At 30.6% G+C, this 23,221-nt stretch overlaps 1 protein-coding gene across 1 annotated transcript; it reads left to right on the forward strand.

Moving 5' to 3' along the window:
- The first annotated feature begins 20,855 nt into the window (after positions 1–20,855).
- Positions 20,856–22,107, forward strand: LOC129915685 (uncharacterized). Its single transcript, XM_055995342.1, has 3 exons — positions 20,856–21,277; positions 21,326–21,449; positions 21,504–22,107. Exons 1-3 carry the CDS (start codon positions 20,921–20,923, stop codon positions 22,046–22,048), a joined length of 1,026 nt encoding a protein of 341 aa, XP_055851317.1. The 5' UTR covers positions 20,856–20,920; the 3' UTR covers positions 22,049–22,107.
- The last annotated feature ends 1,114 nt before the right edge of the window (positions 22,108–23,221 follow it).

The raw sequence follows: 23,221 nt of genomic DNA on the forward strand, positions 1-23,221 counted from the left end.
AGTAAATTGCAAACGTGGCTTTCTTATATCTTTCTTGAATGTTTGGACCCCAGTTAAGTTTCTTATCCAAGATCACTCCGAGATATTTCGCTTTATCCGAAATCTTAAGTGGGGTGCCATCAATTTTTGGCACTGCAAAAGGAGGAATTTTCCTTCTGTTTGTGAAAAGTACCATTTCTGTTTTAAGGGGGTTTACTTTGAGACCGCATCTCCTGGTCCAGTTACTGACCTTGGATAATGCGCTTTCTAATTGTTCGCTTACAGTGGTTAGGTATTTACCTGTCGCTAGAAGAGCTAGATCGTCTGCGTAGGCTATAACCTTGACACCGCTGTTATTCAGTTTGATGAGAATCTCATTCATCACCAAAATCCAAAGAAGAGGTGATAAAATACCGCCTTGCGGAGTTCCTCTAGATGCGTACATTTTTATATGTGACCCACCTAATTCACTATTTATTTGTCTGTTTTTCAACATGCACACGATCCATTTTATGACCGTGTCTTCTATTTTAAGATCAGTGAGTGCTTTTTCAATTGCACTATTATGAACATTATTGAATGCTCCTTCTATGTCTAGAAATGCTGCGAGGGTATATTCTTTAACCACAAGTGACTTTTCTATTGTTCTGACTGCACAGTGTAAGGCTGTTTCTACACTTCTACCTTTTGTGTATGCATGCTGAAAGGGTGATATAGTCTCCGGTCTTAAATAACTGCGGATATGTATATCGATTAATCTTTCAAGAGTTTTGAGTGTAAAAGAAGTTAGACTGATAGGTCTGAAATCTTTTGGTTCTGTGTAACTGGATTTACCAGCTTTAGGTATAAAGACAACTTTGACTTCACGCCATGTTTTAGGGACATATCCCAGTTGTAGGCTATTTTGGAATATTGAGATCAGGTATGGAATAATGAATTCACTACTTTTTTGCAGCATCAAGGGGAAGACGCCGTCCAGGCCTGGAGATTTATAAGGAGAGAAGGAGTTGATGGCCCAGATCAACTTTTCTTTCGTAATAATTTCTCTAGGAATTTCACAAAATGAGTGCAAAGAGTTTGTGGAAACATTTTCCAATTCAGAGTTACTACCTGGGAAGTGAGCTTGCACAAGGAGTTTTAAGCTGTCTTGACAAGATTCAGTCCATTGGTTATCAGGCCCTTTTAGGGAGCCTATAGGAGTGATTGTTTTGGAGAGGATCTTCCTTAGTCTTGCCGAATGATTTGTACATTCGATAGTACTACAAAAGTTTCTCCAAGAACATCGTTTGGCTCGTTGAGTTTCTGTCTTAAATTTTCTTTGACTGGTTTTGTAGGATTCCCAATCACTTTCAGCTCTAGTGCGTTTGGCACGATTGAAAAGTTTTCTAGTTTCTTTTCTTATGTTACTGAGCTCAACTGTCCACCAGGGTGGTTTGTTGTTTTTCTTCGTCGCGGTAATAAGAGGACAACTTTTGTCCAATGCATCGCGTAGAATTCCTGTGAATTCCTCTGTCAATTTATCTAAGCCATTTGGGTCTAGATTATTATCAGTCCTCAGGGGACTGAGGTTCTTAACTATTTCCCTATTGAATACCTGCCAATCGGTACGCCTATTATTCCTAAAGGGCTTATTGTGCCTATCAGCATCAGGGATATAAAATTCTATTAGCCTATGGTCGGAAAAAGAGATTTCATCTAAAACCTTCCATTTTTCTAATAGGCAAGTGTCTGAATTATTCGACAAAGTAATATCAAGAACCTCTTCACGTGTTTTTGTAACAAAGGTGGGGGTGTTGCCTCTGTTAGCTATCACAAGGTTATTTTCGATAATATATTCGAAGAGGGACTCGCCCCTAGTATTTATGTCAGTGCTTCCCCATTGCACATGATGTGAATTAGAATCACAACCTAAAATGATATCAAATTTGTTCTTACTTGCAAAAGATATCAACGTTTTAGTGATATCTGCCGGTGGTCCTTCTATGCTATCATACGGCATGTAGGTGGAAGAGAAGATGAGCGTTGGAAGCCCATCGCGTTCCAGTTTTACCGTAGTCTGGTCAATGTTGCTGTAAGTAGTTAGAAGAAAAAGATTAAACTGTTTCTTAGCTACTATGCATGTTCTAGGGTTACTATTTTGACTGTCAAGATTTGACTTGTACAGCAGTAGTTCTTTAGATTGTAGACCCTTGATATTCCCTCTTACAACCCATTGTTCCTGTATCAGGGCTACGTCGTATTGTCTACTCTCCATGAGGTAGACAAGGTTAGCAGTTGCGGCTTTACTATGATGAAGATTGATTTGTAAGATTTTCAATTCCATTTATATAATAAAGTTTAAGTTCAACGCATTACTAACCTGTTTTCTCTCGTTGCGAATCAATCTAAGTTTGCACCTAGTGATCCCAACGCGTACCTTAAAGTCAGCCTTCCTCAGGAGTGGTAAAGATTTGTGACTCAATCTCACCACCACTTAGGTGCCATCATTCGTTCTTTCACACTTGACCCATTCCCATTCTCTTCTCAAGAGATCACTATTCAGGGATAGGATGTATCTCTCAAGCCGTTCGCTGGGAAGGGTCGGGCCTTTGACCAACAGCCTTCCAAGAGGTCTGTTGAGATCTTTTATCTCCTTTACGTCGGTCGATGAGACGTAGTTCGGCGCCTTGCCATGGAGCTGATGTTTTCTGCAAGAACTCCCGAAGCCATTCGAGAGTCACGTCATTCTCACAGCACATCACCTTGAAACCATGGACAGTCTTAAGGTTACCGAAGAGTGGAACCGTCCAGCTCTTGACGATAGCCTCATTGACTTGCTCCAGGATTCTTAGTTCAAGGAGATGCCATTCGTCTTCAGTCAGTTTACGTGTAGGCTTACCATAGTCAGCTATAGCGACGTGGTGACCTTTTACGTTATCCTGAGAGGTTCTATACTTCTTCTTCGTCTTGTTAGGCGAAGAGCTGGTAGGTGAATTAGCATCGTTCCTAGCTCTTTTGGAGGTGCTAGGTGTGCTTTCAATTCCCTGTTCTGCCACTGCACGTAAACGCTGTTGTGATTTGTCCAGTGCTACTCGCTCTTTTGCCGTGAGGGACTCGGGAGTCCTCTTAGCAAAGCGACGGACAATCTTCTCAGCGTTTCGATTCTGACGGCGGCGAATCTCGCTTTCATCGATCGGTCTAGCCCTGGTCTTTTTGCGTATGACCGTAGCTAGGCTCTGGAACGTCGAATTGATCGATTGGTTTGCGGGGTCGGGTTCGGTGGTAGTGTTTCGGTTATCCTGTGGGCTACGGCCCACCAAGTTAGCTTCGCACCCCACTTTGCCCTTTCCCTCGACAGTATTGTCTAACTCACCGACCAGACCAGTCGTACCACCAGGCGGTAGGACTGATTCGGCAGATGAAAGGCTAGACACAACGACGTGTGTCCGCGTGATCAAGTCCGTTTTTTTCTTTTGGCCTTTGGTCATACGGTTTACGGTTACGGAATCGATGGTGTTTTGGGTAACCTGTGGGCTACGGCGCACCAAGTTATCCTTGCACCCCATTTTATCCATCCCCTCGACATTTGTGCCTTTTCCATCTACTTTATCACTCGCACCACCAGATGATACGACCTTTTTGGTTGATGAGTTGCAGACGCAACGACGTGTGTCCTCACGATCAGGTCGGTAGTGTCCTTTCCAGACGATTGCTCGTTTGCTATCAAGGCAGTAGCACCCGACGTAGATGGGAAGTCCCCTTTCCCTTGTTTTGAAACATGGGGGGCAGGTGGTCCCATCACGGTCTTACTACTCGGAATTTCTGAAGAGGGGGGGTTTGGGATAAGTTTAGCTTTTCCCAAGCTCTCCCTGTCCATAAAGGCACGAGCATTGTGCAGCCTCATTCTGTCATCCTCGGACATCTGGTCCCAGTCCAGCTTTCCTAACCTCCGGATTGTTCTCTTACAGGTAGAGATTCTACTCCGCCTTGACGAGTTAGAGAAGTTGGAGCTCGCAACGGATGATATCATGCTGGCGCTATCATCGACGTCTATCGCGCTGGCTCCGTCCTCCATGTCTAGGTTTGAGAACGGATCGAGAAGTAAATTCTCCTCCTCCTCAGTTAGCTGAAGTTTCTTAGTATTTTCCATGGTACTATCAGTTAAAAATTCGTTTCTCTGCTTATATGTTTCAGTTCTGAAAGAAAATAAAGAAAAAGAAAAGAAAAGAAAACAAAAAAGGAAAAAAGAAAAAGATAAAAGAAAAGATATAAGCAGGTGGGATAAAAAGTAAAAGTTAATATGAAAAAATGTTGTCACTGGCGACTCCTCCTCTCGGTATTGAGACCGTGAAGCAAAGCCTAAGCCGGCAGCCGTGACTTCTACCGACCGTTTAGCGTATATCCCCGCTATGGTTGTATTCATTTAGTTAATTCTTCCATATATTCATAGGGGTGGGCCTCTCTTAGTTTGCTCAAACCCTAGCTGGTAGCTGGGAAAACTAGCCTGCTTGAGGTTCGAGCGTAAGCCCCCTCACCAACAGCAAGGTGGAGACCCGACGAGGGGGTAGAATTTTAAAAGAATTTTAAATAGTGTCACTTTAGCTTATTCACATTAATTGGAAAATTCACTTCATTTAAAACCTCGAAAACCATATAAAGGTTAACATTAAAGATTTCAAACTTTGAATTCAATATTTAAACGAATATAGTTAAAAAACTGTTTACTTATATTTTCGTTATAACCTCCACTTCAAAAATTTGCTCGGTTTAATAGAAGAAAACTTGTTATTTTCTCACTTTTGACTAGTAGAATGTGAACTTCGACGTTAGATGGCTTATACATTATGTTGGTTACAGTTACGATAAAGGGCTCTTTTTATAGATAATTAAAAGTACTATAATTCATTCTTTAAGACAATCCCAAACAAATAAAAAGTTCTTCAGGTATTTGAAAAAATGTCATATTGTCTTAACCTTGCGAGAAGAACCCGGACTTTGACCGACTATAAAATTGAATTTAACTAACTCACGGAATTCATTTGTATATCATTTTTTAGATAATTTAATTGATAATAAGTCTATCCTCGGACATTTTTGGTTTAAATGAGTAAAAATGGAGTTATAAAATAAAAACGGCACCGACCTCTTTTCCAAGATGGCGGCTGTTCTCGATATCTTATCATCCCAAAAAATTCACTTTTACGATAAGGACATTCACCTAAACACGTTCCATGGAAAAAATTTGTCCCGCGAAAAATGCAATTTGATTTACTAATTTGCCTGAGCTATTTTGTTTCAAACTCATTAGAGTATTTTTTTCGTTTTTCAAGAGAAACTTTTCGTTGGTCGCGGATTTTACAAGAATTGTTTTTCAGGCCATTGAAAACAGTAAAAGAGTTGGTATTAAATGTTCTTCTATGCAATAGACCAAAGCTAATGGCTCTCCGTCCATCCATTCGACCCGTATTTATAAAAATGCACATACACAAAATTGCACAAAAGGCCATAAGGATGCAAATAAATTTTTTTGTTTGTCATATTTAGTTTATATTAAATCAATCCCTCGAAGTATGTTTACTTTAAAAGTCTAAAAGTTACCAATTAATACGATTTTATTGAGTTTTAAAAACTTGCTTTTAACTAAAAAAGTAAAAAATTTAGAAAAAGTGCTAATTTTTGAATAGGTACATTTAAGTTGTTTCTTGACAAAAAAAATTGAAAATTACATATTATCAAAGGTTTTTACCTCTACTTTATTTCATTAGTACAAAGTTTGGACGTTTCGGCTACAAACACAAAGTGCCCCTTGATTTAGTAAAAAAAAATAAAATTGTCAATTTTTTAACTTTTTTTTCTTTGATTTTAGGTTAGAATTTTAGTCAAAAATAATTTTTAAAATTTTTTAACCATCTTAACTTGACAGAAAATTTAATTTGCTATGAAAGTGTCTTTGAACCATTTCAAAGTCAGACTTGGTTTTCGAGTTAAATCAAAAAAACTGAAAACCGACCAGTGTTGCCGTTTTCTCAGCACTTTTGGCTGGAGTATTCTTGTATGCCAAGGAATCATAATCGCCAATAAAAAGTCTTGAACGAATTTGTTCCATCCAAAAGGGTCTATTCAATAGACTAAAAATAACAATTTCAAAAAAAGGGGGGCTAACTTCACACACTCTAAAAAACACAGGTTTTAATCAGAAAGTATAGCTCGCATGAGGAAATGAGATATGGGTGAAAGAAAGATAATTGTATTTTCGAACCGAAAAAATCAGCAAATTTTCTGTGCAACAAGTAGTTTTTGAGATATTTAGAGTAACGCGATTTTGTGAATAGCGGATGTCCCACCCAACAAAAAATTACGTAAACTGAGATTTATACTCGAAACTAGCCGACCTGCCCGTTGCATAGCGCTTCGCTGCTATGGTTATGAGTGCAATCAAATAGTGTTTTATGTATTATAGTGTTTTATGTATATAGTTGAATGTTGGTTAGATTGTTTGTATGTTTGTTTATTTGTTTGATTGTTTGATTGTTTGTTTGATTATTTGTTTGATTGTGTTTGATTGTATGTTTGATTGTTTAGTTTGTTTGATTGATTGTTTGTTTGATTGTTTGTTTGATTGTTTGTTTGATTGTTTGTTTGATTGTTTGTTTGATTGTTTGTTTGATTGTTTGTTTGATTGTTTGTTTGATTGTTTGTTTGATTGTTTGTTTGATTGTTTGTTTGATTGTTTGTTTGATTATTTGTTTGATTGTTTGTTTTATTATTTGTTTGATTGTTTGTTTGATTGTTTGTTTGATTGTTTGTTCGTTTGTTGTAAGTGTTTTGTTGTTTGGTTGTATAATGATTTAATTGTTGGGTTGCCTCTTGTTTTTTGTCTGTCGATTGTTAATTGTTGTTTATTCTCTGATGTTCATTGTTTCATGTTTATTGTTAGGTGTTTGTTTTTTGTTATTAAGTTGTTTGGTTGGTTATTGGGGTGTTTGGTTGTTTGTTGGTCCTTATTTGTTGTTTGGTGCTTGTTACTTCTTTTTGTTTTTGTTGTACACATGAATACATTTAATCATTTAAAAAACTACTTCTTGGACACGTTATAGGAATAAGGGCGGGGTTAAAGTTTTAGTGGGGTTAACAGTAAAGTGGGTTTGAGTTTGTTTATATGCAAAGTTTATTATAACTTAAACAATATTATGTATTTTGATGATCAAGTATCAACTTTTGAATCTACAAAATTTTATTATAGGTACATCTCCTGTTTCAATTATCTCTCATGCTTTCTATTGACGGAACATAATATTGATTTCTGATTGTATGATAATTATCTCAGGATATTGAATATGAAATTAATAGAAATTTTACACAGTCATAGTTTATTTAATTACCTATCTACAGTATAAATTTAATTCATCTATCTATTAAAACAAAGAAGTTATAATCAAATGAATTTTCGTGTCGCTTTTTCGTTTCATCTTGTTTCAAATCACTACGATACTAAAGAAGTTTTCACTTCAAAAACAAAACTGTCATAAGTACTCAAAAGTATTAAAAAACAATATAATTTTTAAAAATCTGCGTATTTTACAAAAAAAAAAAAAATATTTAATAAAAGAAAAGAAAATATTTGCTAAATACGCTTGAAAATATTCATATTTTCATATAAGCCTACAAAAACAATTGCAATTTCTAATATTCTTTTTTATTAAAAATTCATCTAGGGTTAAGTGCGTTGCACTTTGTTGCATGAAAAAAAGTAATATTGGCAACACTTGTAACATAAAATAAGTTCCTTCTGGTATGGTCGACCATTGTATATATATTTCCATAGTACTATCAAGGAGACAAACGATCTTAGAAACTCTAGTGGGAGCTTAAAAAAGCAGAATTTGTATGAAATAAATGCACTGATCGCTACCTCAAAATAGTTGTGACTTAAAGTAATACTAAATTCGACTTCATGATAGTAGTATAGAAATATATATACAATGTGGTCAACTACGTTTGTAAGTTTGAGCAAGTTCCATTGAGACAGTAAATTTTGTGACTTTTCATCAAATGTTATCGTTCATGTTAATCGGTAGTATTTTTAGCATTTCTTTTTCTATATATGTAGATAGTAAATATTCAAAAAATATTTTCTGCGAAAGAAGTAAAGTCGTAAAGATAAAATTAAAAGACATATTAAAATCAGATAGGTAGCTCAAAAAAGTTACCAGAAAGATAAATGACTGGAGGAAGCACTAATGAAAATATTACACTGGTCAACAAGGTTTTTGCCACAAGAACCAAAATATACTTTTCTAGTATTTTTTGGGGTGCTGAATCCGAATCTGAAGTTAGAAGAATTTGATTGGCCTTCGTTTTTGAAATATTACCGTTAGAATATGTCAAAAAACGTAATTTTGGCTATTTTCGAGGTTTTTATGTTATGTTGAGTAATTCATTATGAATACATTTTTAACGGTGCCTATAAGAGCTAGTTTTTATTCTTTCAAAAAATATTTAAATCTTTCCGATATCTCTTTTATTGCCCGAGATATTTAAAATTTAAGAAGCGGTCTTTGAATCAGAAACAACACTATCCAACCAAATTGAACTTTTTTTGCCACAAGAATCAAAATATACTTTTCTGGAGACTTTTGGGTTGCTGATTTCGAATCCACAATCAGAAAAATTCTATTAGCCTTCGTTCTTGAAATATTACCGTTATAAAATGCAAAAAAAGGGTTTTTTCTATATCGGTTATATTTCAAGAACGGAGGCTAATAGAATTTTTCCGATTGCGGATTTGAGTTCAGCAACTTGAAAACCTTCAAAAAAGTATATTTTGGTTCTTGTGGCTAAAAATTCTGTGACCAGTGACTTAAACTTTAGATTAAATTTAGTTTCTCTTTGGCTTATTAACTGAAATTTAAGATATCTCGAGCAATAAAAGATATATCGGGAAAATTTAAACAGTTTTTGAAAGAAGAATATCTGTTCTTATAATAACCGTTACAAATTTGTTTGTAATTAATTACCCCACATAAAAACAGAACCTCGAAAACAGCCAAAATGACGTTTTTTAGTATTTTATACCGGTAATATTTCAAAAACGGAGGCCAATCAAATTCTTCTGACTTCAGATTCGGATTCAGCACCCCAAAAAATACTAGAAAAGTATATTTTGGTTCTTGTGGCAAAAAAAAAGTTAAATTTTGTTGACCAGTGTTATCATACGTGTGTTATTATTGCAAATAGATTGCATTTAAAACAAAAGAAACAATTTGTCTACCAACAAAATTTGAATGGGCGGTCTTACCCTCATGTGGGGCCATGAGGGCCTTCTTTTCAGTGTTTTTTTTTTTATTAATTTTGAGAGTTTCTAAAAAAAAAAATAAACTTAATGAAAAAAGACTATGGGCCATATTCATTGACGCTGTCTAAGTTATTACTAAAAAAGACTGGAGTTTATCCTTTTTAAATAACATTTTAAAAACCCCAGTCTAAGATAAACCGGGGTCTTAAGACGACTATTAATGCCCCTTTATTTTAATTAGAAGAAGTTTTTTATTGGTTTTAAGACAGTTAAACACTGAAAAGCCAGGCGGCCTTTCCCCCACTTTCCCTAATAAGCTTTGAATGTTATCTTTCATTTAAAATCGCATTTATAATGATCAAAAATTAATTTCCGAATTTATAATTAATTGTTTTTTAAGATTAATCCAGAGTTCAAAAATTAATTCATTTTATGACTAAAAGCCTTGAATTTTGCTTTAGAGATAAGGATCACAACAAAAACATTACTGTTAAAAAAAGAGCCAAGTTATTCTATGTTGAAATTATGCTGGCACAAAAAGTATTGAGATATAAAAGTGTACCAAGTTCTAAAGCTTGGGTTCAAATTCGTATCAATAAAATTTTGATTGCTTACTTGACAATTTTTGTTTTAAATACCGATTTTTAAAGTTATTTCAAAAATTTGCCAAGTAAACAATCAAAATTTTATTGATACGAATTTGAACCCAAGCTTTAGAAATTGGTACACTTTTATATCTCAATACTTTTTGTGCCAGCATAATTTCAACATAGAATAACTTGACTCTTTTTTTAACAGTAATGTTTTTGTTGTGATTTCACTACTTTTTGCAAGGTATGGCTGTAGAATTGAAAATCTCTATATTTGATGAAAATTCAGTGAAAATGGGCGGTTGCCACGCCCCCTGGCTGAAATTCTCAAACTTTATTTTTTTTCCTTTGTATAAACTACCATCTCTACCATTCTACCAAATTTCAAGATTCTACGATAATCAGAAGTGCTCTATAATATTTGATGAAAATTCAGCGGAAATGGGCGGATGCCACGCCCCCTGGCTAAAATTCTCAAATTTTAAATTTTTTCCTTTGTATAAACTACCAGCTCTACCGTTCTACAAAATTTCAACATTCTGCGATAATCAGAAGTGCTCTATAATATTTGATGAAAATTCAGCGGAAATGGGCGGTCGCCACGCCCCCTGGTCGAAATTCTCAGATTTAAATTGTTTTCCTTTGTATACACCACAAGTCCTATCACCATGTAAAATTCAAGTTTCTACGATAGCGGGAAGGTCTCCATAATTTTGATGATCTATCAGTGAGTCAGTTACTGTTTTCGCTATTTTTGAAGTCCTTTATCTCAGAAACTACTCATCGTAAGAAGCTGAAATTTTGTGAGGAATTTGGGTTCGGCGAGCTCAACAAATGTAATGAAATTTCTGGCATCTTTGGTGTGGAAGTTAGAGGGGGGTCGAAAATGGCCTGAGTTGTTTCCTGTAAATAAAGGTGTAGTGCCAAAGTTGCTAGAGAACTTGGCTGGGCACTACCGTGCCCCTTGATAATTCAATTATTTTTCATGAAGCTTGTAATTGACGCACAATAATGTTTGATATGGATACATTTTTAATTTATCAAGTTTGCGAAAAAAAAAGTAATCATAACAGTTAAAAGTGTAATATTTAGTCAGTTTTTGGAATTGAAGACTTTCTTGCTTTAGTTTTTCAAAAAGTTTTCAAGGTTTTTATTTTTTTTTTTTAATTTTATACATCATATTGCATTTCTATTGATATACAAATCCAGCAATTATTAAGGAAACTGTGAGCAATAATGTGCTGGTGTTTTACAATAATTCAACTTTTTCATAGATTTACCTATAAAATTTTAAATTTTATAATATTTGAAAAATTAATTTGAAGCTCGTAGACATTATAAAGCAATAATTTTTATTAGTGTAGTAACTAAAGCAAATTATTAGAAAACCCGGCCGAACAGATCTGATTTTGATGATCTTTTTATTTTTAAACGTCGGCAATCAAATACTTTAAAGTCTATAGTTTAAAAATTGCCGATGAAATTAAATTTTTTTTAACAAAACCATTTTTTTGCTTAAATTTCATAAGATAAATGATACTAATAAAGATTCTCTTCGTAATTTAAGGAAAACAAAATGTGATAGTAAAAGACTATAAGCAATATAATTTTTAAAAGATTTATTAAAAAAAAATTGCGTTTTTTACAAAAAAAAAAATTAAATTATTTAATAAAAGGAAAGAAAATATTTGCTAAATACGCTTGAAAATATTCATATTTTCATATAAAATTGCAATTTCTAATACATATTCTTTTTTGTTAAAAATTCATCTAGGGTTAAGTGCGTTGCACTTTGTTGCATGAAAAAAAGTAATATTGGCAACACTTGTAACATAAAATAAGTGCCTTCTGGTATGTATGTCAGTAGTATTTTTAGCATTTCCTTTTCTATAATAGATAGTAAATATTCAAAAGTATTTTCTGTGAAAGATGTATAGTCGTAAAGACAACATTAAAAAAAATATTAAAATCAGATAGGATACCTATGACTGGTGCATTGGGCGAAATTGAAAGCTTTGGTAGCTAAAAAAAGTGAAAAAATAAGGTATCCGTTAAAGTTGCCAAAAATATAAATGGCTGGTGGAAGAACTAATGAAAATATTATTCTACGTGTGTTATTATTATTACAAATAGATTGTCAACAAAAGAAACAATTTTGTTACCAACAAAATTTGATAGGGCAGTCTTACACTCATGTGGAAGCAAGAAAGTTTTTTGTTTGATGTTTTTCAAAACGTATTATCTTCTTTTCAGTGTTTTTTATTAATTTTGAGAGTTTCTAAAAAAAAAATAAACTTAATGAAAAAAGACTATGGGCCATATTCATTGACGCTGTCTAAGTTATTACTAAGAAAGACTGGAGTTTATCCTATTTAAATAACATTGGGTAAACCGTAGTCTAAGATAAACCGGGGTCTTAAAACGACTTTTAATATGCCCCTTTACTTTAATTAGAAGAAGTTTTTTATTGGTTTTAACACAGTCAAACACTGAAAGGGCAGGCGGCCTTGCCCCACTTCCCCTAATAAGCTTTCATTAATCGGATTTATAATGATCAAAAATTAATTTCCTAATTTATAGTTAATTGTTTTTTAAGATTCATCCAGAGCTTAAAAATTAATTCATTTTCTGACTAAAGGCCTTGAATTTTGCTTTGAATTACGCATAAGTATAATACAATTATTTTTCATGAAGCTTGTAATTGACGCACATTTGATTTATCAAGTTTGCGGAAAAAATGCAATCATAACAGTTAAAAGTGTAATATTTAGTCGGTTTTTGGAATTTAATACTTTCTTGCTTTAGTTTTTCAAAATTTTCAAAGTTTTTATCTATTTTTTTAATTTTATAGGTACATCATATTGCATTTCTATTGATATAAAAATCCAGCAATTATTAAGGAAACTGTGAGCAATAATGTGCAGGTGGTTTACAATATTTCAACTTTTTCATAGATTTACCTATGAAATTTTAAATTTTATGATATTTGAAAAATTAATTTGAAGCTCGTAGACATTGCAATAATTTTTATAAGTGGAGTAACTAAAGCAAATTAATAGGGAACCCGGCCGAACAGATTTGATTTTTTTTAAAACGTCGGCAATCAAAAATACTTTTAAGTCTACAGTTTATAAATTGCCGATGTTGCCGTACTGTTTTTTTTTTTTTAATTAATTTTTTTTAACAAAAACATTTTTTTTTGCTTAAATTTCAAAAAATAAATGATACCAAAAGATTCTCTAGGTAATTTAAGGGAAAAAAAAGTATGTGGTAGTAAAAGACAATCTTCAACTTTCTCACAAACTGACTTCAAACGCAAACAAAATATTTTGAACACAACGGCAGCACCTACAATATTTGCATACACGTTTTTAAAAAGCCAGAATTTAATTTCCATCTGTAAAAATTTAAATTCACTATAATCAAGAGTTTTTGAAAGATTGGTCCTCAATTGGAAAAAAAGTTACTACTAATTTTTAAATGGCTTTTTTCAAACTTTTTCGTAGTAAAATTCAAATTTATTTTGAAAAAGTGTTTGGCCATTATTATAATCAGATGAATTATGGAGAGGAAAAGGTAATTTTTATTACAGTTTGAAAACAAAAAAAAATTAAAAACTACTTCAATTTCATTGGATTTTTTGATAAAAACTGATTTTTTGCATTGAAATAATTGATTTTTTCAAAGACTTTGGCAAATAAGAATTTTAAACTTTTGCTATTTAACTTTCAACAATAAGAGCTATTGAATGAAGTAAAAATAGCTTTATACATATTTAAATGTTGAACTTAAAAAAAAAAATAAGTTAATTTTTTTTTAACTTCAATTGAATTCGAAAAGGAAATATGTACTTTTTAATTTTTTTCATAAACTGTAATACATATTGATATTTCCTTTTTTAATCTTTATAAATGTGGCCAAAAAATTTGAAAAATAAATTTATATTACGAAAATGTTTTAAACCTAATACCTTAGATTTTTCTTAGAATTACGCATAAGTATTAGTAGAGTAACTAAAGCAAATTATTAGGGAACCCGGCCGAACAGCTCTGATTTTGACGATTTTTTTTTTCAAACGTAGGTAATTAAAAATACTTTAAAGTCTATAGATTAAAAATTGCCGGTGTTGCCGTATTATTTTTTAAAATTAAAATTAAATTTTTTTTTAACAAAACCATTTTTTTTGCTTAAATTTCATAAAACAAATGATAGCAAAAGATTCTCTAGGTAATTTAAGGAAAATATATAAAAGGCAATCACAAAAAAAATATTTTGAAAACAACGGCAACACCTACAATATTTTAAGATACATTTTTAAAAAGCCAGAAGCTCATTCTTATCTCTTGAATTTAAATCCACTAAATTTGATCAAGACTTTTTGAAAAAATGGTCCTCAAACTCAGAATTAAAAAAAAAAATGTTATTAGAAAAATTTAAAATGACTTTTTTCCAAACTTTTTCTAATAAAATATGAATTTATTTAAAAAAAATTTTTGGCCATAAATATTATCAGTTGAATTTCGAAGCAAAAAAGGTAAAATATATCACACTTTAAAAAAAAAAAATGAAAAATTACTTCAATTTCAATGGTTTTTTTTTTTTATCAAAACTGAATTTTTGCATTGAAATAATTAATTTTCTCAGAGACTGTGGTAAATAGGAACTTTAAATTTTTGCTATTTAACTTTTAACAGTAAGGGTTATTAAATGAATAAAAAATAATTTTATGTTTAGATGTTGAACTTTAAAAAAAAAAATAAGTTACATTTTTTTTCAAAACTTTTATTAAAAAAAGTTCTTCGAAAATAAAATACGTTTTAATTTTTTTCATAAACCGTTATACATATTGACATTTCCTTTTATAATTTAAAATCATAATAAATGCGTCCAAAAAAATTTGAAAATAAATGCATTTTATATTACGACCAAGTTTAAAAAACGACATGTTAAAATTTTTTCAATAATTTTTTTGTTTCAAAAATCTGAGTTCAATTACCATTCTTTCAAAAGCCGTTCATTCAATTAACTTAATTTTAATTTTACATATATTACTAAGCTTCTAGCTTTTAAAAAATCTATATTTGAATATTGTAGGTGTTGCCGTTGTGTTCAAATATTTTTTTTTGTGTTTGAAGTCAATTAATAAGAAAATTGCATCTATTGCTTGAACTATGGAAGATTGTCCCTCACTCCCATATATTTTTTTTCCTTGAATTTCGTAGACAATCTTTTGGCATCAGTTAATTTATGAAATTTAAGAAAAAATTTTGAAAAAAATTTGTTTTTGTTCACAAAAATCTTCAATTAAATTTAAAAAATCAAAACGGAAACACCGGAAATTTTTAATCTATAGACTTTAAAGTATTTCTAATTACCGACGTTTGAAAAAAAAGATCATCAAAATCTAAGCTGATCGGCCGGGTTCCCTAATATTGCCAATTTTTGAGCTTTAGTTACTCCACTATATAATTCAATTATTTTTCATGAAACTTTTATTTGACGTAGAATAATGTTTGATATGTCAACTAAAGTGCTTATTGTTTTAAAAAATTAATTAAATTTATCAAGTTTGCGGAAAAAATATAATCATAACAGTTAAGTGCAATATTTAGTCTGTTTTTGGAATTTAAGACTTTCTCGCTTGAGTTTTTTTAAGAATATTCAAGGTTTATATTTTTTTTTTAAATTTTATATATCATATTGCCGTTCTATTAAAAATCCAGAAATTATTAATGAAACTGTGAGGAATGATGTGCTTTTCCATAGATTTACCTAATTTCTGATTTTGTGATATTTCAAAAATTATTTTTAAACTCGTAAACATTGTAAAGCAATAATTTTTATTATAATATATTAATGAATATTTTGAGTACTATTTTTAATGGGGTTGGGGTCAAAATTCTGCCGGGGTCAAAATTCTTTTGTCAAAATTCTGCTTTCAAAATTCTGCTTTACAAAATTCTGCTTTCAAAATTCTGTTTTTCAAAATTCTGTTTTTCAAAATTTTGTTTTTCAAAATTCTGCTTTTCATAATTCTGTTTTTCAAAATTCTGCAAAAAATTAAAAAAGGGTTTGGAAAATGTTCAAAAGCGCGCGCTTTTTAACATTTTCCAAACCCTTTTTTAATTTTTTGCAAAATTCTGTAAAATCATCTTCTTGAAAAATTATCTGTTTATTTGATTACTTACCTACATAATTTGCATTCTTTGAATGTATATTAATTTTTGTTTTATAAATGAATAAATTTGAAAATATTAAGAAAGGTTTTGAATACTAAACATTTCCGAAAATAATTCAAATTTTTTTAATTTATCAAATAAAAATGAATATTCAAAAATTTGAATAAGAAAAGGAATATCTTGTATCAAACAACATCGGTTCCAATAAGTTATAGATTTTATTTGAAAGAAAGTCAGTCTATGCATTTTAAAAAATATTTGCGACACTTAAACAAAAAAATTTAGGAAAGTGCCAATGTTGAATTACATTAATGAGGTTTTTTTTCTTTAGTCAGCGCATATGCTATAAAAAAAAAAACAGAATTGGCAGAATTTTTTTGTTCAAGTATAATGCTGGCAGAATTTTGAAAAGCAGAATTTTAAAAAGCAGAATTTTGAAAAGCAGAATAGAAAAACAGCAGAATTTTGAAAAATAGAATTTTCTTTAAAAAAACAGAATTTTGAAAAGCAGAATTTTGACCCGATCCCTTTTTAATGATAATACAAATAATAATGTGCTTCTTAAAAATCAATTTTCGAAATTTTAATATGACACCCTTTCATTTTGTTCTTCCTGCCTTAAATATAAATTGGGTAAAATTTGGTCCAGTTTAAACACGTTCTAGGGGTCGCTACCACAATTCAAAGTTTTAAAAAATACACCAAATTTTGTTTTTTTTTTCAGAAAATTTTAAAATTTGTAATCAGAATTAAGTACTTTATATTAAATCTTTAACTGTTTTGAAAGAAATTTTGATAAAAATACAGCGGAATAAAAATGAAGTTTAATTTTTAATATTTTTGAATTTGACATTTTTTTTTGTGTTAATCTGTAGAATAACTAACTGAGTGATCTTTCTTAATTGAAAAATTCAATGATTTTATCTGATCGTTTATGAGCCTTATACCTTTATTCGACAGACAGTTAACTGACTGTTTATTAGAAGATTGAAAAATCGGGTCTTAAGCGTACTTTTTATTGTAACAAAAAAAAAAATTTTGTTGAAATTGATCTTTTTTTTTTACTTAAATCTTTAGTGAATGGTAGCGACCCCTAAATTTTAATATTAAAATCGGAAAAAATACCATATACTATGCTTATATAGTAGAAAATTATGCAGGGGTGTCCCATTAAAAAATCAAAAAAAAGATTTTTTCGACCATATAAGAAGCACCCTAATGTATATGTAGGTGGTCAGAAAAAGACAGAGAAAATATTAGTATAAAACACTGGAAAACATTGTATTTTAGGAATAAAACATTCAAAAATTATGGTAATTTTCAGTATTATTATTTGATCAAAATGTATGTATGTCAGCTTTAAATATCATTATTTATTAGAGACCCCATTTATTGTGATTTAAAAACAAATACCGAAGTAATAAGAGGATTTCTGAAATCAACATCAGAGTTTTTAGAATATGAAATTTTTCCAACCAAATACCTTGAATTTTGCTTAGAATTGCGTATAAGCACAATTCAATTATTTTTCAAGACGCTTATAATTGACGTACAATAATGTTTGATATGTCAAATTAAGCATACGTGTGTGTAAAAAATAATAAATTAGATTTATAATTAACGCATAAGAAGAGTAATCAAAGCGGTTTATTGCTTTATTTTTTTTAAGAATTTCAAAAGATTTTATTTTTTTAATTTTATATGTGATATTACCTTTCCATTGATACCTCAATCAGATAAATCAAGCAAGTATCAAAGAAACTGTGACAAATCATGTGTAGGTAGATTGTAATATTTTAAATTTTCTTATTTCTTGAAAAAAAAAAAACAAAAAAATATTATTATTTGATTTTTTTTTACAACTTTTTTGTTTAAAAATTAATAAAATAATAGCACCATGTTATAGCTTGTTACTTAAGCTAGAAATTGAGACTTAATTTATATCTGTAAGTTTTGTAGAAAAAAAGTTATAATTTTTTAAAGTCAATCAAATTTTACAAAAAAAGCAAAAAAAAAACACTTTTTTTTTATTCTTTTATCAATATATCGATTTTTTAATATGAAAAGCTTAGAAAAAAATTACACCATGAAAAAGCTTATAAAATTTAATAAAGAATAAAGCCATATTAAAATTTCAAGAATGCTCAAAAAGTATAAAAATAATTTATTGAAAACAATCATTTTCATCAAAAAAAGCAAAAAAAACCTATAAATTTATCTTCACACGTCATTTATTCAATTTTTTTTAATGACAACCTATAAAAAATTTTATACCATATAAAAGCTTATTGTCTTAGCTTAAAATATATATATATATCAGGTCTATGAGACATCTACAAAAAGAGCTAGAATTTTTTGAACTCAATGTATTTTCATCAAAAAAAGCAAAAAAAACATTTATTTTTTTCTTCTCATGCTATTAAATCAATTTTTTTCAATGGCAACCTATTAAAATTTTTATATCACGTTAAAGCTTATTGTTTTACCTTTCACATGACGGTTCAATCTTATTTCCAAGTTGCCTACAAGAAAAGTTAGAATTTTTTAAAGTCAACCATGTGGAATTTCCAGACTGAGATTACGGTACTTCCTACACTGGTGACTGTTCATGATCAACAGATCTCCACTGGTGTTTTGAGTGTTTTCGCAAGTTTCTTGATTTAACATTGTGTAGCTTGTAGTTAGTCTACCGTTATGTGTGATATACCAAATGAAAGGTAATTGTATCAGGATGCTCATAAAAGTTTAATCAAATTTCTATCTGCTCTAGATCAATAGTTATAACCTGTTGAATTCTCACACTTTAATTTACCGTTATCTCAAAATTGTGTGTACGAAATTGATTGAAATTTTGTACACATATAGTCCTGCCAATACTCTACCTACCCTCTAAGTTTCATTTATTTATGAGTTAAACAAAAAAAGATAAAAATAAAAAACGGTTAAAAACGGGAAAAAATGACCAAAAAACTTGGTCCAAAAAAACTTCTTCGTTCCGATTTAGATGGAAAATTTCATTCAACGGTTCCAATTTTTTGCACATACACTCATACATACTCCACCTATACACCCTATAAGTTTCAGATTTTTTGAGCACTCGGAAATATTTCTAAAAATAAAAACCCACCCAATTTTAACACGCAAAAAATAGGTGTTTTTCAAAACTCTCTATCTCAAAAACTACTCACTTTAAAAAAAAATCCCAACACACGTCTCGAATATTTTTCCACCACCTATTCATTGGTGTACTCAGATTTTCCCAGAAAAATTCTCCTCTCTCGTAATCACCCCTTTCTCAACTTGCCCCAAATTGATAAGCTTTTCAAAACCTAACGATTTCTTACCGATTTAGATTTTTAAAAATTTTTTACCAAAAGTCCATTGACATAAAAAATGATTATCTATCTATTGCAAAAAAAATCAACTCTCTACGACATCGCATTTAGATTTTAGATAATTTTTTCATTTTGCCCCGTTTTACCCTATTAAATGTGCGATTTGAGTAAAAACCTTTCTTAGTGCAAACCGCTTCACCTATACCTATCATATACCATTGAGTTTGGAGTTTTTTATTTTTTTCCCATATAGAGCCAGTGATTATGTGAATGGTAAAAAAAAAAAAATCAACGCATTTATAATATAGTATAAACCCCTCTTCAAAACTGCATCAAATCCTAGGTGACGTTTCTTTTTTTGTAAGATTTTTCCCTAATAACTGAAATGCACATTTTGTTTATAGGGTCTTACTGTGGTTTTTGGGTGTTTCGTTGATTTTAGTGCTACGGACAGCTTCTAAATCCCAATCCCTTGTTCATAGCTCGATACTAGATAAGGTTTATTCAGTTCGCGTTTAGTTTAAATAGATTTGCTAAGAGTTTAAATAGTTTGCTTTAGTTTAATTTGTTTGCTTTTGGGTTTAATTGTATTTGCTAAAAGGTGAAATATATTTGCTAAAAGGTAAAATATATTTGTGAAAAGGTTAAATAATTTGTATTTAGTTTAAATAAAAGTGCGAATGCTATAGTCATGTTTATTATCTGTCTACAGTATAAATTTCAATAGTTTATCTGTTGAAAAAAAAGATAAAAATAAAAAACGGTTAAAAACGGTCAAAAAATATGGGACAAAAATCTTATTTTCCCCGTTATTCAGTCGAAATTCATTTAAGAATACCAATTTCTTGCACATGCATGCGCATGATAAAAACTATGATAAAAATCCATCTAAAAATACCTCTAAAAAAGTAGGTGTTTTTCAAAAATGCATAGGTATTTCAAAACGCAGAGACTTAGAAAAAAACCTGTATCAGACCCCTAATATTTTTTTTCATTATGTTTTTAATGGGAAATTTTCAAAAAAAATTCGCCTACCTATAATCACTTATTTTTGTTTTGTTAAAGTTAGTTAGTTTTGTTTTAGTTAAAAAAAAAACCATGGATAACTTGGTCTTGAAATTTTTAAACATTTTTTCAATACCATTGCTAACCATACAATAAATGTACCTATCTATCGATTAAAAAAATACTCAACTTTTTATAACGTCGCGTTTAGAAAATAGCCATTTTTTTGAAATTTTGTTTTACCCCTATTTACTCTATTAAATGATGAAGTTTTTAAGTTATAAAATAAAAATTCTTCAAAGAGATTTAAGTTCTGAAACAAACTCTTTCTAAAAAGGATATTTTATTGACAAAAATTAATCCAGGTCATGCGTTGATGCATTTGTTACCCTTTTGCTTAAAGTTGAACAATGACAAACAAGGACTGAAATTTAATTAACTAGTATGGAATGTTTTTAAACACTTGATTAAATGTAAAAAAAAAACAAAGCAATGAATTTATTTTATTTCTGTAAAACTAAGAAACCGGATTTTTTTTCCTATTTTTCCCTTAAAAACATGATTCGTCAAAAGTCAAAGAAAACCGTTGAGGACCTTTACATGGCAGTTCCACCCCCAACACTTTTTGCAGGAACGACGCGATTCGATGATGATTCAAAACCAAATTCAAAACCTAATAACAAAATAAACGGAAAAACTGATCTTTGCTTTCCCAATACTGTATTGCACCGAAAGAAAACAAAAGGAAAAAAAAATGTAGAGAAAAAGGATGAAAATGAAGAAATTTTACTAGGAAGGTGTAAAATGACAAATGAATTTGGCACAGAAACTAAATTTTTTGAAGAAAAAGAAAAGGATGAGGGCACAGATGAATTCCTTTCCCTGATCAAAGAGACTGTTGAAGGAGCTGTGGAAGTAAGTGTAACGCTTTACTTTTTACCTCATTACAATTTTTTTTTGCAGAAATCACTGCAGGATATGGTTGCCAGAAGCTTGAGGGATATGCGTATTAAATTGGATGAAATTCAAGAACGAGTTGACGCTTACGGAAAATCGTTGGAAAAGATTCAGTCTGAATTGGGAAATAGTTTGTGCTTTATGAGTTATTTGTAAAGATAGCTGTTGAATATGTCTTTTTCAGAAATAATTCATTACGGAGAGGAAAACTCAAGGCACTTCCGATACCTATGCATGAAATCAGAATACGACAAAATGTTTTATCAGAATCAAAATGCCATGAATGCTCTTTCCTTCGATGCTAGACAAAACGTATCTAATTCACTACCATCACATTTAACCACTCATATTAAAGATCAGACAACCCATCGGCCTAAACAAATACCGCAACCTATTCAACCAGAAGCAATATTTTTATCAAAACCACGCCAAAATTCCAACCAAACAATTGTCATTGATTTTGATTGTGCACAACAATCAAAGTTAAGTGGTACTTCTAAGTCATCGGATATGGGTGTCCGGGAGGTGAAGGATTTATTGGAGCAATTGCAGAAATTTTATGATGAACATAATCATAAAAAGGATGACAAGAAAGATTCATCTATAAGTGGAAAGTTGAACATTCCCGATCAAGACGATAGTGCGGATGGCGATGAAGATGATGAGACTTCTGATGACATGACTTCAGAAAGCATCGAAGAAAATATTAGAGCTGGCGGGGATTCTTAAAACATTTATTTTGATACGAATATTAAACTTCCATTTTGAAAATATGCATGAATATGTAATATTCGAACTATTGTTTTATTTTCATGAAATATGTTCGTTCTCTTTTTTTATATTTTTGAGTTTTGTTTGAATCATCAGGTTTTTCATCGTACAGTCGATTCACGAAAACGACCGACTTTAGAAACGATAATGTAGAATGAAGGCCAGAAACCAGAAATGACAGTCAACCTTTATTTTCAATCGGTTTCTCTCTGAGAGTTACCACATTACTTTAAATAGCTTCGGTTAAGGCTGAGTGGACCTCGTAAAAATCCGGTTATCGTTTACAAATCGGCGCACAACTTTCACATTTTTAAAGATAAATTGAATGAAATAAATTTTATTTATTGAATAATAAAATTTATAAGGCTAAATATCTTCATCCCCTCAATTTCCAAATTTGTGCACTTGTAATTAAGAGAGAACAAAACATGATAAAATTTTCGTTGTTTTAGAACGACCTGAAAGATATCGGTTTGTTTTAGTTAGACTAAAATTTTTATTTATTTTATTTCTATTTTGGATTGAGATTGAATCAAATTACGGAGTAAAGCTATTTTGAAAAACTAAAAATTTATTTTTCATAGAAAAAAATTAATCGAAACTGAAACTATTTTTCCTTATGTTACAATGTTTGAACATTTGGAAACTTCTGCAATTATTAATAAAATTCATCGAAATAATCAATTTTTTAAATATAAATTTTATACCATCTGAAAGCCTATTGTTTTAGCTCAAAATATTCATATCAACCATGACATCTACAAAAAGAGCTAAAATATTTTGATCAATTTTCATCAAAAAAAAAGTAAGAAAATCAATGTTGTTTTTTTCAATTAACTTAAAGTCCATTTTTTTAAATGGCAACCTAAAATAAATTTTATATCATCTGGAAGCTTTTTATTTCACCTTTTATATGACGCTTCAATCATATTTCTACGTTGTCTACAAAAAAGTAAACATTTTTTAAAGCCAGCCATGTCGAAATACGTATCAAATTAAGAGTACCTACCGTACTTCCCACACTGGTGGCTGGTCATGGGCAACAGATCTGGATCTCCACAGGTGTTTTGAAGTATTTCTGAAGTTTTTTAATTTAACATTGTGTAGCTTGTAGTAAATGTACCGTTATGT

The sequence above is a fragment of the Episyrphus balteatus genome, chromosome 3 (genome assembly GCF_945859705.1).
Source record: "Episyrphus balteatus chromosome 3, idEpiBalt1.1, whole genome shotgun sequence".
Lineage (NCBI taxonomy): Eukaryota > Metazoa > Arthropoda > Insecta > Diptera > Syrphidae > Episyrphus > Episyrphus balteatus.

What these genes read in the sequence shown, in the direction of transcription:
- LOC129915685 (XM_055995342.1), top strand. Translation starts at nt 20,921, where the DNA reads ATGATTCGTCAAAAGTCAAAGAAAACCGTTGAGGACCTTTACATGGCA. An exon ending in CTGTTGAAGGAGCTGTGGAA is followed by an intron (nt 21,278 to 21,325) that starts GTAAGTGTAACG and finishes TTTTTTTTGCAG; the next exon opens with AAATCACTGCAGGATATGGT. An exon ending in TCAGTCTGAATTGGGAAATA is followed by an intron (nt 21,450 to 21,503) that starts GTTTGTGCTTTA and finishes TGTCTTTTTCAG; the next exon opens with AAATAATTCATTACGGAGAG.